The sequence below is a fragment of the Phascolarctos cinereus genome, unplaced genomic scaffold (assembly GCF_003287225.1).
Source record: "Phascolarctos cinereus isolate Bilbo 61053 unplaced genomic scaffold, phaCin_HiC Scaffold_5;HRSCAF=322, whole genome shotgun sequence".
Classification (NCBI taxonomy): domain Eukaryota; kingdom Metazoa; phylum Chordata; class Mammalia; order Diprotodontia; family Phascolarctidae; genus Phascolarctos; species Phascolarctos cinereus.
In genome coordinates, this window is record NW_027555958.1 from 451,092,922 (window position 1) to 451,108,482 (window position 15,561).

The 15,561-nt window shown below is 46.3% G+C and overlaps 1 protein-coding gene across 8 annotated transcripts in view; it reads left to right on the forward strand.

Annotated features, from left to right (window-relative positions):
* ELAVL4 (ELAV like RNA binding protein 4) overlaps positions 1-15,561 on the forward strand; it is a 147,350-nt gene that overhangs the window by 56,661 nt on the left and 75,128 nt on the right. The window contains exon 1 of one of the 8 annotated variants that reach the window (XM_020987718.2): positions 1,440-2,128. The exons of the other annotated variants lie outside the window; for them this stretch is intronic. Coding sequence (XP_020843377.1) covers positions 2,054-2,128 — 75 coding nt within the window. The 5' untranslated portion in view covers positions 1,440-2,053. Of the gene's footprint in view, positions 1-1,439; positions 2,129-15,561 lie in introns of those variants that run through there. 8 annotated transcript variants of the gene reach the window in all.

Consider the following 15,561-nt stretch of genomic DNA (forward strand, 5'->3'; position numbering starts at 1 on the left):
GACCTTTATGACTACATGGTCATTCTGTCACAGAGTGGTCGTCAAGGGCATGGAAGTGGATGAGTTTGCCAAGGGAGAAGGAGGAAACACAGATGAGAAGGGTGTGTGGGACAGAACCGTGGAGGACCTGAGATTCTAGGCCGTGAACACCTCCATTTGTGAGGTCAACAAGCAGGCATCACTCTCCACTTTGCACTGGCCACTCCACAAGGGTATCATGTCTCAGTCTCCCTCAGTGCCCATCCCAGGGTGTTGTATATCACAGGGACATCCCTCTGCTGTCCCAGTGTAGCTCATAACCCTTTCCCAGCCTAGCAGATACTACTCACGAGTATTATGGTTGGGAATATTTATCCCTTGATGACCTTCTGTCTGGTGCAAAGCCCCTAGACCTAACATGTTTAGTCTTAGAGTGACTCGTGCTTGGATTTCCTAGCCGGATAAAACCTAGCGGAGGTTAGGCCTCTGAGGTTGAACACCCCACTAACGTAAGGCATCAAAGGATAGCAGTAGCAATGAGTGCTTTCTTGTAGAACTTCATTAAATTGAATTATAAAGGAGTTCAGAGGGCCACAGAATCCGAGAATCCCATGTCCTCCAAGGTTCTGTCCTAGACACCTTTCTCTTTCTTCCCTTTCCCTCGGCGGTCCCATCTACTCCCATGCTCTCAGTGTTCCAGGCATGGGGGATGTCCTCCCTGAATACATGGCAGCAGTGAGGACACATGGTGCCGTGGACACAACTATGGATTTGAGGTCAAAGGTGTCGTCATGGCTGTTGTCACAACAGAAACCTTGTGATGGAATAACCTTGTGTTTATGATTATAACAATAACATTTATTTAGTCCTCTTAGGTTGATAGAGTCATAGGACCATGGGTCCAGAGCTGGAAGGGACCTCAAAGCCCATCTCATCCTCCTCCCTCATTTTATTGAGGAAACTGAGGCCCAGGAAGTAAAGTCATAGTCAGTAGCAAGGCCTGGGTTGAATCTCAAGGCAATGTTGAATTCATTTGGTCTGTATTCAGCTCCTCTCTGCATACACCCTCCTCCAAAATAAGAAGACTCTCTCATGGGGAAGAAAAAAACAGAGAAAGCTATGGTTTATTCTTATTCCAAGACTAATTTGTTTTAATTAGTAATGTAGACTAGAAATTAGCATTTTAAGAAAGAAACCCTTTCAAGAATAGTCCCTCCAACTCGAAGAGATGTCAAAGTATTTACTAAGTGTGTCAGCTGTGGGCAGAACATGGAACGAGGCCCCCAGTACTGCTTCTGCCTCTGGGGTGGTGGAATCTGCGCGTTGCCAGTTGGTCGCATAGATTCGATTGGACTTTCTTCGGTCTCCTCAGCCACGGTGCCTTATTTGTTTTGTTCACAACGCCCGCTTTTGCCAAACCCCAAATCGGTGCAACAGATGGATATATGCAGGGCCCTGTGCCCAGCCCTGGGGGAGAGAAAGGTGAAGAACTCCAGACATGTAGGCTTCAGGGAGCTTACAGTCTACTGAAGGAGATGCAGCTAACTAAACTAAATCTGGTACAAGGAAGAATATGATAAAGGTGCTGGAGACGTTAAGTGGCCTTTAAACACTGACTAAAAAGAGGTTAGCGATCCATTTCAGGAACTGGGTAGAAAGAAATTAGGGAAGACTTTCTGAAGGAGGCAGCATTTGAACCTAGGCTCTGAATGAAGAGAGATTCCAACAAGTATGATGAGACTGTGTTCCAGGCATGGGGGATGTCCTACCTGAATACATGGCAGCAGTGAGGACATGTGGTGCCATGGAGAGAACTATGGATTTGAGGTCAAAGGTGACGGCTACTGTCACAGCAGAAAATAGGAAATTTGGGAAGTTGTAATTTATAAAGAATTAAAAGGCATGTCTTGGATCTACCAGGAATAGAGAACCAGCTACTACCCTTCTTAGTGTGTTAAGGATGAGTATTGGCCATTCAGGGCCGGTGGGGTCTTGAGTAATGTCAGTGGTGGATGCGGCTTGCTGTTGACTACCTTCAAGGAACACATAAGCCTGTCCGGTATTTATTTACCCAATGAAGCTCTGTCCCAAGAAACAACATAGCCCTTGTCCTGTGGTCTTTGATTTGCTGGTCAGCTGGGAGTGTAAGGTGAGTACATCGAGACTTGTGGCCCTTACTCTACTCCACTACCATGTTCTTAAAGTCAACTTCCAGTAGGAAGTGAGAGAGCAGCAGTTTGTGGCCGCCATCTTGAAAAGGTAGATGAGCCCACATTTGAGGGAGGCAGGGTAGCTTGTTCAGGAGGGCATGGGATGTAGATGGTGCCCCGGCCACGAATCCACAATAGTGTGTTCTTGTTTCCAGAATCTGAAATTTTAAGGGGACCCTGGAGATTTCTGTCAGCCTGGACCTGAGCAGGAATCTCCAACTTACAGTTATCCAGCTTTCTCAAGGCAGCCCATTCCATTTTTGGACAGCTGTAGTGTTTTCTGGTCAAGTCTGAATGCTCCCTTTTACAAGCAGACCCTCCTTCCCTTAAAAACAAAACAAAATACTTGTCGCAGTGGAATCCCCTTTTCCTCCTCATACTCTCTTTTCTGTGAATTTTCTTGACACCCCCTCTGAGTTCTCCTGACCATTGCTCAGTTCCCTCTGCAGATCCATCATCCGTGCCTCATCTCATTTTTGTGGGTGTCCCCCAAGGCTCTGTCCAGGACCCTCTTCTCCCTTTATGTTGTCTCACTTGGTGACCTCATCAGTTCCCATGGTTTCAGCGACCATCTCTATGCAGATGACTCACAGGTCCGTATGTCTGACCTTAGTCTTTTTCCTGCATTCCAGTTCCACATCATTGCCTCTTGGACAGTTTGAATGGGATGAATAGGCCTCTCCAGCTCAACATATCCAAGATGGAAACTTCTCGTCCCCAGCCTCTGATGCCAGAACACGCCCTTTCCCAGTTTCCATTTCTACAACAGAAACTGCCTTCCTTCCAGTATCCCAGATCCTCATGACCTATTATCATCCTTGATTCCTCTCTTTATCCCCACATCCATCACGGTCCCAGATCTCCTTGTATTGGGCTCTGGAGTATTTCTCACATCTGTACCCTTCTCTCCACTCAGATGGTCACATATGTTCAACGCTGCAGTGCCGCTCACTTGGGATTCCTCAGTGATGGCAGCCTCTCCATGCTCTGATTCATCCTCCACATAGCTGCCAAGGGATATTCTCAAAGCACAGATCTGGGTCACTCTCCTCTTCAAGAAGTTTCAGTAGCTCCCTATTGACCAACTCTAATCTATTTTCCTACATTGATTTCAGTCTGCCCCCCACCCCCGTCCATGTACTTTTTGTCATATAGAAGGCCAGCTGGCTCTCTTGCTGTTCCTCAGATGAGCCTAGAATGCCCCTCCTTCTTTACCCATTAGCCCTCTTCAAAGCTGAGCTCAGGCGCCGTGTGAGGGTAACAAGGCGAAATCATTTTGGGGGAGGGTGGGCAGCCTTCCCTTGGCTCCCCTGTTAGATGAAATCTGTGTATGTCCTTCTGCAGCCTGCTTTGGTTTAGGGGATCATGTCTAGTTCTTGGTAGAATTTCCTGGTGGCTTCATCTTCCATGACAGATGTTGGTTCGTCAAGCTACAATTAAATGCTTCATCAAGGTCCTTTTCAAAATTCTCGCCACAAGCACTTGGAGACGAGAAAGCTGCATGTTCCATGGAAGGATGCCTTTGTGGGTGTGTGATGAACCTGGCTCCGCTAACTTCCTAATTTGCAGAGACCTGTGACCGGCCCTCCCTGCGCTTTCCTCATGTCAGTTTCCTTTATGGCCTCTCTAGACCCTGTTCAGTTTCTCCTGGTGTGTTTCAAGTCGTCGGGTCATTGGAGCAAAAGGCTCATGTTAAGCGTATCTGTCATGCATTTATTATGTGCAGGAAACACAAAAGGTCCTGATTCTTTTCATCCTCGGCCCACCTTCCCACCACGCCTTCACCGTCACTGCAGAGGCCAGAGGGGGCCGCACAGGACCAACCAAAGGCTATCTTTATTTATTTCTTTTTGTTATATGGGTAGCAAAGCCGAAGAGTTCATCCCCACATGGCCAGCCCACTGGTGAGGATGCTGATAATCAGCGAGCCTGGTCCTCGGTGGTAGAACCTGCCAGAACTCAGGCTGTATGCTCGGGTGGAAGCATCCGTGTTGTATGGTTGTGGAGGGGAAGGAGAGTTTGTAAAAATCTGCCTCCTTCCTTTGCAGATGGGGGTGACTCTCGGGGTACACTTGATGGATAGGTTGGTAGGTTTTACTTTCTCCTTTTGTTTTTTTCTTTGTCATTATGAGGGAGGGTTTGTTTTATAGGGGAGAGGGGAGGGATGTATTTGGAAGACCAGGTGATTTGGAAACAAAAAATATCAGTAGAAAATTTTAAATGCTATTTTGGTGGAGTATGATAGAAGATTATAGCTAACAGCCAGTCAGTAAACATTAAGTGCCTACTGTGTGCCAGGCACTGTGCTGAGCGCTAATACGGGTAACGTTGCATCTTAAAATGATGATAAGTTGGAGGAGAGAGTGATGGTTGCATTGTAAGATCCTAGTTTGGGGGCTGAAAAGGGCCTCGTGGCCAACTTAGGGCGCATGGAGATGGTTACTTCCCCAGGGTCACAGAAAGTGCCTCTGATCCTGCAATCCCTTTGCCACATGAAAGCTCGGCATGGGACCCACCTAAGCTCATCTCAAGGATGCTTGTAAGTAAACCTGAAGGGAGGAAACAGTTTAAAAAAAATAGAATAAATCTCAGGGTTTTTCTTATAACAAACTATTTTCATCACCCAGAGCATTGAATCCCACCACGTTTCGATTCGCCATCTCAGGCTCTAGTGTGCAATGCCTTTGGCATAACAGGTATTTAATAGATGCTTATGGGATTAAATTGGCTTAATAATAATAATGATTCCTTTTTTTTGCTAGAAATTTATATAGCTCTAAGGTGTGAAAAGTGCTTTATAAGTATTTTCTCATTTCATCCTCACAGCAACCCTGGGGAGGGGGCAAGTGCTATTATTATCCCTATTTTACAGATGAAGAAACTGAGGTAGGCAGCGGTTAAGTGATATGCCCAAGGTCATACAACTGGTAAATGTCTGAGACTGGATTTGAACTCAGATCATGCCTATTCCAGCTGTCAGTTAAATAGATGGTGATTTGGGAAGGAGCACACTCTCACAGAAGGAGGGGCTTCCTGCAGAAGGGGATGCTTTAGCTGTGTAGAAAAAGAAGAGAATATTAGTAGTGTATGTGGGAGGTCGTGGGGATGGGGCCAGAAGAAATAAGGGATGACTTCTTTTTATAAAGGCAGTGAACACCAGATGCCACTATGAAATGCCAGTTCCGCAGTCATATGGGTGGTAGGTATTGTGAAGCTCTGACTTAAGCCGCTCGGGGTCTCAGTTTCCTCATCTGTAAAATCTACAGAGACATAATAAAATAATAAAATTCTTTTAAAATTATAAAATTAAGGGACTGCTGGATTAAAGACAGTAAACAAATAAGGGGGGGTTAGATGGAATGATCATCTTTCCTTTCTCTCCTGGTCCTATAGGTTTAGGATTCTAGCATTTTAACTGCATTTTGTCTTTTGATGTTTTGTTTACAAATGCTCTTTTAGGAGAGGCTGTGTGGCCTAAGTTGACAGCTAATGTAGACGGCTTCCCATGCAGACCACCCTGGCTGCGTGTTACATTCTGCCTCGATCCGGTCCTTGACCCGAGACAATTCTCTGTAAACCGGGAATCTCCCCATTATGTGTGAGTCGACCCAATGATAAACGGCATAGTTGACGTTGATTTCAATGTGTGTCCACCATGTTGGAGGAGAGGGAGTGTGTTGTCGGCCCACACCTTCTGGGCCCTCCTCTGCAGGTGCTCTGCGCCAGTCCGGACCCGGCCTGAGCTCACTCAGTGTTTATCACTTCCAATTCTTTTTAAATTTCTAATTTATTTATTTTCGACATTCTTTAAAAAAAAAATCTTAGGTTCCAAATTCTCTCCCTCCCTTTAGCTTCTCCCCAACCTAGTGAGAAGGCAAGCAGTATGATATCAGCTATCTGTGTGGAAACATGCAAAACATGCTTGGCAATTTTTAAAGTGCCTGAGAACCTTTCTTATTGGATCCATACAGTCATAGGATAGCAAGCAAGGCTTATGACCCGATTTTGCTTGTGAAGAAACTGATGGTCAGGTTAGATGAGATGTCCAGGGTCACCAAGGTCTAAAAGTCCTGATTAGGATTTAAGAGGATATACCCAGCTAGGTGGCACTCTTGTGGATTGAGCCCTAGATTTGGATTCAGGAAGACCTGAGTTCAAATTCTGCCACAGACACTTACTGGGGCAAGTCACATAGGCTCTGCCTGCCTCAGTTTCTTCAACTGTAAATGGGGATAATAATGGCATCTACTCCCTAGGGTGGTTGTGATGATTGAATGAGATAATATTTGTAAAGCTCTTAGCACAGTCTGGTACATAGTAGGTGCTCTATAAATGCTAGCTATCATTATTATTATTGTTACAAGTATTATCTACAAATGTTAGCAGGACTTGAGCTCACGTCTTCTGTCTTCAGAGTCAGTGTTCTTTTACTTCCCTAATTAGAGGAAGATGTGGCACAGTGGAAAGAGCCCTAGATTTGGAATCAAAGAACCTGGATTCAGATCTTGCCTCTGATACTTACTAACTATGACCTTGACCAAGTCCATTGTCTTTCTGTACCTCAGTGTCCTCATCTTTAAAATAAGGAGTTTGGACTAGAGAGGGGCTCTGGGATCCCTCCCAGCTCTGGATCTAGGGGCCTAGGATCTTATGTCTGTGAAATCCCCATTTATTTACAGAGAGAACTGGGCCCACAACGGTAGAAATTATAGGGAGGTCAACTATGGAGCAAGATAAGGGCTGGTTTTCCTAATAATTAGACTCCCTAATAGAACGAGCTGCTTAGTGAAGGGGTGAGTTGTCTGCCACCGGAAGCTTCACTCAGGAGGTTGGAAGGGCCCCGTCAAGGTGGTCAGAGAAGCCATTCCTTTCTTAGCGAGGGGTTGGAGTAGGCTGCCTCTGGGGGTTCCTGCTCAGGGCGTCTCCAGTTCACACTCATGAAGCAGTCGTGAAACTACAGTAGAAGGAGGAGAGGTGGTCATTTGATGGAGAGAGAGAGAGAAAGGGATGGGAAAGTGGGGGAGTGGAGAGAGAGAAGAGGGAGGGGAGAGAGAAAGAGAGGGAGACAGGGAGGGAGGGAGAGACAGAGAGGGAAGGGGGTAGGAAAGTGGGCAGAGAGAGAGAGGAGAAGCAGAGCTAGAAGAGGAGGAGAGGAAGGGAAGGAGGAGAGAGGAGGAGCAGAGAGGGAGACGCTGTGGCTTCTGCTGGATGGCGTTTATACATTCACAAGATGTCCTTGAAGCCTGAGAACACAGCAGAGACCAGGGAGATTTTGGCAGCTGCGTTAGGGGGAATGAACGGCTGGCGTGTGATTGGGCAGATTCTGCAGAACAGGCCCCTGCCTGCACCGTGTAATTAAGAAGAGAGCAAGCGTCTGTCCAAGTGCAGAATGTTCACGGTATCAGAATTTGTCGGCTGGGTCTGTGGGAATAGATCAGCACTTTCTGCTTCCTAGTGCTGGGAACGCTTCTCCTGCACGTCAGCCTCTCTTCTGCCTCGTTCTCAGGCCTTCTGGGCCGGGGCCTCAGAAGGGTTGCTGGGGTCTGCGTGGCACAGGCTGGTGGCCTTCTGATAAGGTGTGGGAGAGCCTCCCAAAAATAAAACCTCCACTTGCTGTGTGACCTTGAGCAGATGCTCTACCTCTCTGGACTGTGGTTTGTTCACCTTTTCATTGAGAAGGTTAGGTTCTGTTTTCTTCCAGGTCTTGATTCTGGAGGAGAGGGAGGGTCTCCCTCATGGCTTGAACTCCCCAGTGTGTGGCACAGAGTGCGCACTTCATAAATGCACATTATCAGTCCACCAGCACATTTTATTAAGTGCTTTCTGTGTGCCAAGCAGCAGTCTAGGTGTCGTGTTTTTAGAATCAGTGCAAGAGTGTAGGACCTGGAGTCTAGAAGAAGACCCTTATGAGCTGTGCCACCTGGGGCCGGTCTCTTTACCTCAAGGAATCTAAGTTTTCCTTTAGTAAAATGGGGATGATAATGGCACCTGTGGGGTCACTGCTCTTAAGTGGGGCAGTGTGGCCCAAGTGCTTTCTGCATCTGATAGCAGCCCAGGGCAAAGGGGAGCTGTGGTTATCAAAGCCGCTTCTCCTCTTCCTCCTTTTCCTCTTCTCCTTTTCTTCATCCTTCTTTCTTCTTCCTCTTCCTCTCCTTTTCTTCTTTCTCTTCCTCCTCCTCTTCTTCATCTTCTTTCCCCTTCTCTCCTCTTCCTCTTTTTTCCTCTTCTTCCTCTTCCTCCTTTTCTTCATCCTCTTCATCCTTGTCCTCTTCTCTCCTTCCTCCTCCTCTTCCTCTTCTCTTTTTCTTCTACCTTTTCTTTCTCTCCCTCCTCCTTTTCTTCTTCCTCCTCTTCTCCTTTCCTTTCTCTTCCTTCTCTTCTTCCTTCTCTTCATCTTTTCTCCTCTTCTTCTTCTCTTCTTCCTCCTTTTACTCTTCCTCCTCTCCTTTTCTTCCACTTCCTCCCTCATTCTTCTTCTTCATCCTCTTCCTCTTATCTTCTTCCTCTTTTTCTTCTTTCTCCTTTTCTTATTCCTCATCTTCCTCCTCCTTTTCTTTCTCTTCCTTTTCCTCCTCTTCTCCTTTTCTTCCTCTTCTCTTCTTTCCCCACTCTTCTTCTTCCTCTTTTTCATCTTCTTTCTCCTCTTTCTCCTCCTTTTCATCTTCTTCCTCCTCCTTCTCCTCCTCCTTTTCCTCCTCCTTTTCCTCTGCCTCCTCCTTTCCGCTTTCTCTTCTTCCTCCTTTTCTTCCTTCTCCTCCTTTTTCTCCTCCTCTGCTTGCCTGTCATGCCGTGCTAACATTTTTCTCAGTGTGGCTGAGAAGAGACATTGGGCGTAGTCCTAGGTGTGCACTGTGAGGACCACGGAGCCCACTATAACTCCTGCTCACAGCACCCAGCTCAAAAAGGCTTTGAGACCTACAGCATGCTTTCTTAACAATAGCTAATGATGGAGTGAAGGAAGGCTCTCTGCCCCTATTTCACAGATGAGGGAACTGAGAGTTAGAGGAGCCCAGGACCTTGCCTGGGAGTCAAGAGGTGAGCCCAAGTCAGTGGCTCTTGGCACTCGTCAACGTCCGCTCCCCTTCGATAAAATAAACCCTTGGGCATCGACCTTGAGGATGGGTACCTTATCTGAAAGTCTGCCTCTTCCTAAGATCAGAGATTCAAAGCACAAAAGGCTAGGCCCTCTCATTTGACAGATGAGGAAGCTTAGGCCTTTGAAGGTTCCTTGGTCTGCCTGAGGTCACAAACACAGATAGCCAGTATCTGAGGTAGGATCTGAACCCAGATCTTTTAAGTTGAGAGGCAGGCTTTGTCCTATTGTGAAAATTATATATGCTGCATGGGAAATGTTTTTGACCTCAGGGTGCCAGACGTCTTCAGCCTCTTAAGTGGCACTAGGTACCAGTATCTGTATTGGCTGAGTATCCCTTCCCCAGGAGAAGCTCCTAAGCAGAGATTTTTGGAGGTACTCGCCTTTCACCTCTCCTCAGCTCTGTTCATTTTATTTTATTTTTTACTTTTAAAAATTTGTTTATTTTAGACAAATGCTAACACTTAAATATATAATATGAAGAGAGAAAGCCTTAAATTATAAATATAAATATTAAACTTAAATATAAAATAAGAAAAAATGTCATGTGCAGAGATTTTTGGAGGTACTCGCCTTTCACCTCTCCTCAGCTCTGTTCATTTTATTTTCTATTTTTAAAAATTTGTCTATTTTAGACAAATGCTAAAACTTAAATATATAATAAGAAAAGAGAAAATCATTATAAACTTAAATATAAAATAAGAAAAGAAAAAAAAATCATGTGCACAGAACATAAGAGAGGATTCAAAATATGTAGCCATATTCTCTGTTCATTTTAAATGCATGTGTATTCCAAAACACTGACCAGGCTGCCTGGCCATTGCACGGAGGATTGAGGCCTAGAGCTGGGTTAGGCTGTGGGTGCCCACTGAGCTCGCCTGCCCCTCCATGCATCATAGTCATACAGACCTGGGCCCAGGGCCAGGGTGACTGTTCACAGTCCGGGAAGTCGGCCTGACTCTGCGGGCCATTTGCTGCGTGGTTCATTAGCCCTGTTTTATCTCAACCAAGGATGCTGCATACAGACCCAGCTCGGATGTAGATTCGGCTCAATATTTTTTTGCAGCCAGCACGTGGTGTTTCAGGGTTTTGTCCCCCATTATTCCTAGAGCCAATGTTGTTTGCTGAGTACTAGGAAATATTTACAGGAAAATAGGCCCCAAAATATATAGTGGGTTTCTTTTTGCGGGTTTACTGCGTTTAGAGCTGGTTGAGGCCTTGGAGATCAGCTCCTGTGACCCCTTACAGAGGAGAAAGAAACGCCTTGCCCAGAGGCCAAATAGGTCGTAGGGTCATGGTATCAGAAGGGGCCTTAGAGGGCAGTGACCCCAGCCCTTTTAGCTGCACATCTGTGATCCAGCCCCTCTCTGATCCTCCATCATCTCTGTCAAAGAAGGGGGGGGGGACTCAATGACCTTCAGTGTTCCTTGGCCTCGGATTCCATAGACTGAGGGCTCCCCCTCCTCTCCCATCACCTTGGTTTTTTGTTTGTTTTTTCTCTTCCTGTCTACTGAAACTGAGCTCTGGAGAAAGTTAAATCATTTGGTCAAGGTCATGTAGGTCATTTATAGTGGAGAAGAGTTTTGAACTCAGGTCCTCTGATTACAAATTCTGCTGGCTTCCCACTGGTCCAAGGGGACCCTGTTGCCCTGGGGGGCCCAGAGAAGAGGGCTCCTTTGTTCTCTTCCTGAGCTTTCAACCCCAATTCCAAGCACTTCCCCAATAATAGGGATTCTAGGAAAACGCTGTGTCTCTGAAGAAGCCCTCTGAGATGTGCAGAAGGCCAGATGTTACTGGCAGGGGTGGAAGCGCGAGTCTGTGAGGCAAGCTAGAGCGGAGGAGGACAATGCACTTGCATTTCTGTGAAGTCTAGGATGATTGCTAAGTGAAATTAATTTTTGATTATGCTTTTAATATCCATCTTGGTGCCAGCGTTTAAATTATTCATGCCTCGCTCAGCCCAGTGGCCGGTGACTTTTTAAAGGCCTGTACCCTCCCACCGAGCTGTGCTTTCCACCCTCTGTGAGTATGCGTTTCCAAAGGGTGAGTTCTACAGCATGCCTCCCCATCGCAATTAGCGGCCCTGAAACCCGAAGCCAGTCTCCCCATTGCTGCAGCTGCAGAATTTTAGCCTTAGAACAGAACTCGGTTTGCCGGCTAGTGGGGAGCATGTGAGAGTCGTGGAGTAAGTGGAGGGAGGCAGCATGGCTGGGAAGTGATAGGTATGTTGAAGGAAGGAAAAGGATTTGGTCATTCAGGGTTTTAGAGAGGATGTCGCCTACCAGTTTGGACTGGACACCTGCTTCGAGCTTACTGCCAGCAATCCTCCCCAGTCTCTGAACGCCACAGCATTGTAATTGGCTGTTTTCAAAGGGCCCCCAGAGCACATTGAGGCCTGTGCAGACCTGATCCTTTGTCCAGCCCCCAACCAGGACTCCTCCCAGCTCTGCTAGAAAATCTTCGCTGACTCCCAAGGCGGTCAGGATGATTTTTAAGGGCTTCATAAACTGTACGATTGCATCTCGTGAAGAGCAGGGTGAATCCTTCACTTCTTCTGTGTCCTGGACCTCTCAGGCAGGCAGCTCAGACTCCTGTTTTTAAATGTACAAAATAAAACACGTAGGATTATAAAGACATAGAAATACAGTTACCAAATATTAAAAACAAATGTCCACAGACACCCGATTTAAGAACCCCTGGTGTAGGAGGTTAGTAACACCACCTGTTAGAGAGGGTCTACACCTTTGAAGGCTGGGCCCCTGGCTCTTAAATTGTTATTGTTGAGTTGTCTCAGTTGTGTCTGACTCTCCACGACCTCATTCGTTTTTTGGGGGGTTTTTTTTGGCAAAGATGCTGGGGTGGTTTGCCTTTTCCTTCTCCAGCTCATTTTACAGATGAGGAAACTGAGGCCAACAGGGTTAAGTGACTTGCCCAGGGTCACACAGCTAGTAAGCGTCTGAGGTTAGATTTGAACTCAGGAAATTGAGTCTTCTGTCTCTTTGAATGTGTGCGGCTGACACCGCGAACACACTAATGCTTGTGCTTGCAGTGCTTGCTGCTCAGCACCCTTCAGGTAGTGGTCGGGCGAGGGACGGGGGGGGATGGGTGTGGGGTCCCCAGCTTTGAAACTAGAAGGGACCTGAGAAGTAGGCACTGTCTTGAAGCAGAGCTGACAGTTTTGATCTGTTGTCCCAAACCTAAGTGAATGAATGTTGACTGATTGATTAATGCAGGCTCCTCATGCCCAATTGATTCAAAATCATTTCTCTAATTACCATACGATACAATCAGCAAAGCATGGTGCATGTATTAGAAAGGGACCTGGCCAAGTACAGTCTTGACCCAGGATGGGAGATGGAGAGAAGTTTGGGGGTGCCTCCCCCTGGTCCTTGAGAATCCCCTTTTGTTCCACTCTTCTGGTTTCCCAGCCAATGGATGTTCAAAGAGATCTCATTCTCCCCCCCCCCTCCCCGAGATGCATGTAAACAACCTCTATCTCTTGGGTTATAGCTGCCTTGGCCAGGGAGAAGCATTTCTGACTCCTGTAACTTGGGGTTGGCCTGGAGGGGAGGGAGTGTAAGTCGGTGGGGGTCTGGGGCTTTCTGGGAGGAAGGAGGGTTAAGTGGGAAATCACTCTAAAGGAGAATTAGGACTTTTATTCTTGTTCTCATGAATAATTTAAGCCTGTTTTGTAATGGTTTGATTCAGTGCCTCTGCCCTCAGTAAACATTATTCCTTCATGCTGTTAACAGTTTGGGAATGTTGTTTTTTTTCTCTTTGTATCCAAGGGTTAGCGTTTATACACAGAGCTTCAGAAACCCGCCAGCGTGGGAAAAGAAAATGCCTTTAAATAAATATTGTTGTATTGAAATAAATGGACTCAGGTGCTCTTTGGCCTGTATGCCGCTCTCCTTTCTCATATTCTTTAGCATTGGCCAGCCTTTTCTCATGAAAGTTGCAGCTCGCCACGAGAGTGCGGCATTTGTATTAGAGAGTCCCAGGTTCGAATTTTAGCTCTTCTTTCTCCCTGACTGTGTGACCTTGGGGCAAGGTTGTTCTCCCATTGTCCATGCTCTTGGGTTGCAACGTAAGGAGATTGGACAAGATGACCTTGAAGGACTCTGCTAGGTTTAAATCTACAGCCTTGTGTTCTTGCCTTTTTCCGCAGATCAAGATGAGGGATAGGGCAGTAGAGCACGTCTTAGTTTACCCAGTCATTCATTCAGGTAGTATTAAGCACTTACTGTGTGTCAGGCATTGTGCTAGGCTCTGGGGTCGCAGACCTTAGCACTGGATAGCTGCCTTGTTCAGTTTTTTCCTTCTCCGTGTGGTGGTCAAACAGAAAGAGAGCTGTTTGGGGTGGCCACTGAATGACCGGCTTCAGAGAGAGGGCCTGACAGCCCAGCCGTGAAGGGCATCCTCTCTCAAATTATCTCAGGCAGGTGAGAGTGCAAGGGCCTGAATCTCTGCTCTTGGTTAATAAAATGTTGGCCATGTGTCACTCAGCTTCCACGTAAGCAGGGTCTTGTTAAAAGGGTGGCCGTAAATTTTTATTCCCCATATGGAATAGAGGCCATGAATCTAAGTTATGTTTAGATAAATAGAGTCTCTCGCAAAGTTTACTGTAAGATTTCCATTTATGGGCAGTATCAGGGCTCAGGGCATGGGAAACATTTGAGGATCTGCTCTGAGAATTACTCTCCCCGGCACAACTCTGAGGCCCCTCCCCCTTCCCACTCCCGGGCAGCAATGTCTCACCTGCCAAGGACCACACCTCCAAGACGGGGATGAGTGGCTAACTGCCTCTGTGACTTTGAGCTGGTCTCTTCCCTTCTCTTTCCCCTACTTCTCCCAACTGTTAAAAATATCTCTGAGTTACCTCTTCAGCTTAATATCTGAGGGACCTTTAAGGAATCCATTGTCATTAATTTATGTCTTAGAAATTCTTCTAGCACTGGGGGACTTAGAAATGTTAGTCAAGTCAGAGTCCCTGCCCTCTAGGACCTTGCAGGCTTCTGGAACCAGAGAATTGGAAGGGACCTTGGGCATCTCAGCAACAGTCCCCTCTCCCTCCATCATCCATCCTCAGCCTCTGCTTGTAGACACTCAGAGACCTTAGAGAGTGTTTCCTGACATGGAGCCTCAGTTGGCCTTTTTGTATATTCTACTTTTTTTTCCTGATTCCCTCCTCTGGGGGCCCAGCAGAACAAGGTGGATCCATCACTCTTCAGATTCTTAGAAGGCAGCTGTCATGTCACTGGCCTCTTCCTCCCCATTGTTCTCTTCTCCAAGCTGAAGGTCTTCAACTCTTTTATGGGCCATGGACTCCAAAGCCCATTACGTCCCGGTTCTCATGTCTTCTCTCCATCGTGGCGCCTAGCACTCTAGAGGGGGCTACCTCAAAACCGAAAACATAGTCCTCTGGCTGATTGGTTGTTGTGTGGAGTTCTTAAAGAGGACCAAAATGACGTCATTATGTTGGGGTCAAGGTACAGTGTATCTGACTGTGGCTGAGCAGACCAGTACAAGCTTCGAAGGTTTGACCACCTCTAGACAAGAAAACACAGTACTTAAGAGTGTTCTGAACGAGACAGAGCATAGTCAGACTTACCTCCCTTGTACTAGGCCCTGTGTTTCTCCTTGTAGCCTAACCAATGAATCTATCCATCATCCAAGAGGCATTTATTATGTACCTGCTGTGTGCCAGACACTGAGATGCAGTGTCCCCCAGGACAATGAATAAAACAGTCCCTTACATTCCAACGGGGGACCCTGAAATTACATTGGTTTGTTCTCCTCTTTGGCTGCCATATCATACTGTTAACTCATTAAACTCATCCACTAAGACCCTCAGAACTTTTTTTTTCAGACAAGCTGCATTTCACCCATCTTAGAACTAGTGAAGTTGATTTTCAAGATGATTGGCCTAGGTGGTCCCTAAGGGTCTCTTCTACATCCAGCATTCTCTGATTCTACATACTTAGTCTTGCCTCGAAAGCAGAAACATATCTATGTGAATAGCTCAAACGCTGACTTTCATAAGTAAATGGAAGCTCTGGGTTTTAACATTTTTCCTTCTATTTTAGATATGGGAAGGGAGTTCAGTTTAATTCAGTAAATCTATTATTATTATAATTATCATTATCATTATTATTATTGTTACCTCTGCTGGGAACAGCACATACTGGTACATTCCTAGGTATGGATATCTATAGATCGTAGATACAGAGATATAAATCAGGGGAAATTGCAGAGAATATGTCCCAGTGCCCTTGGAGT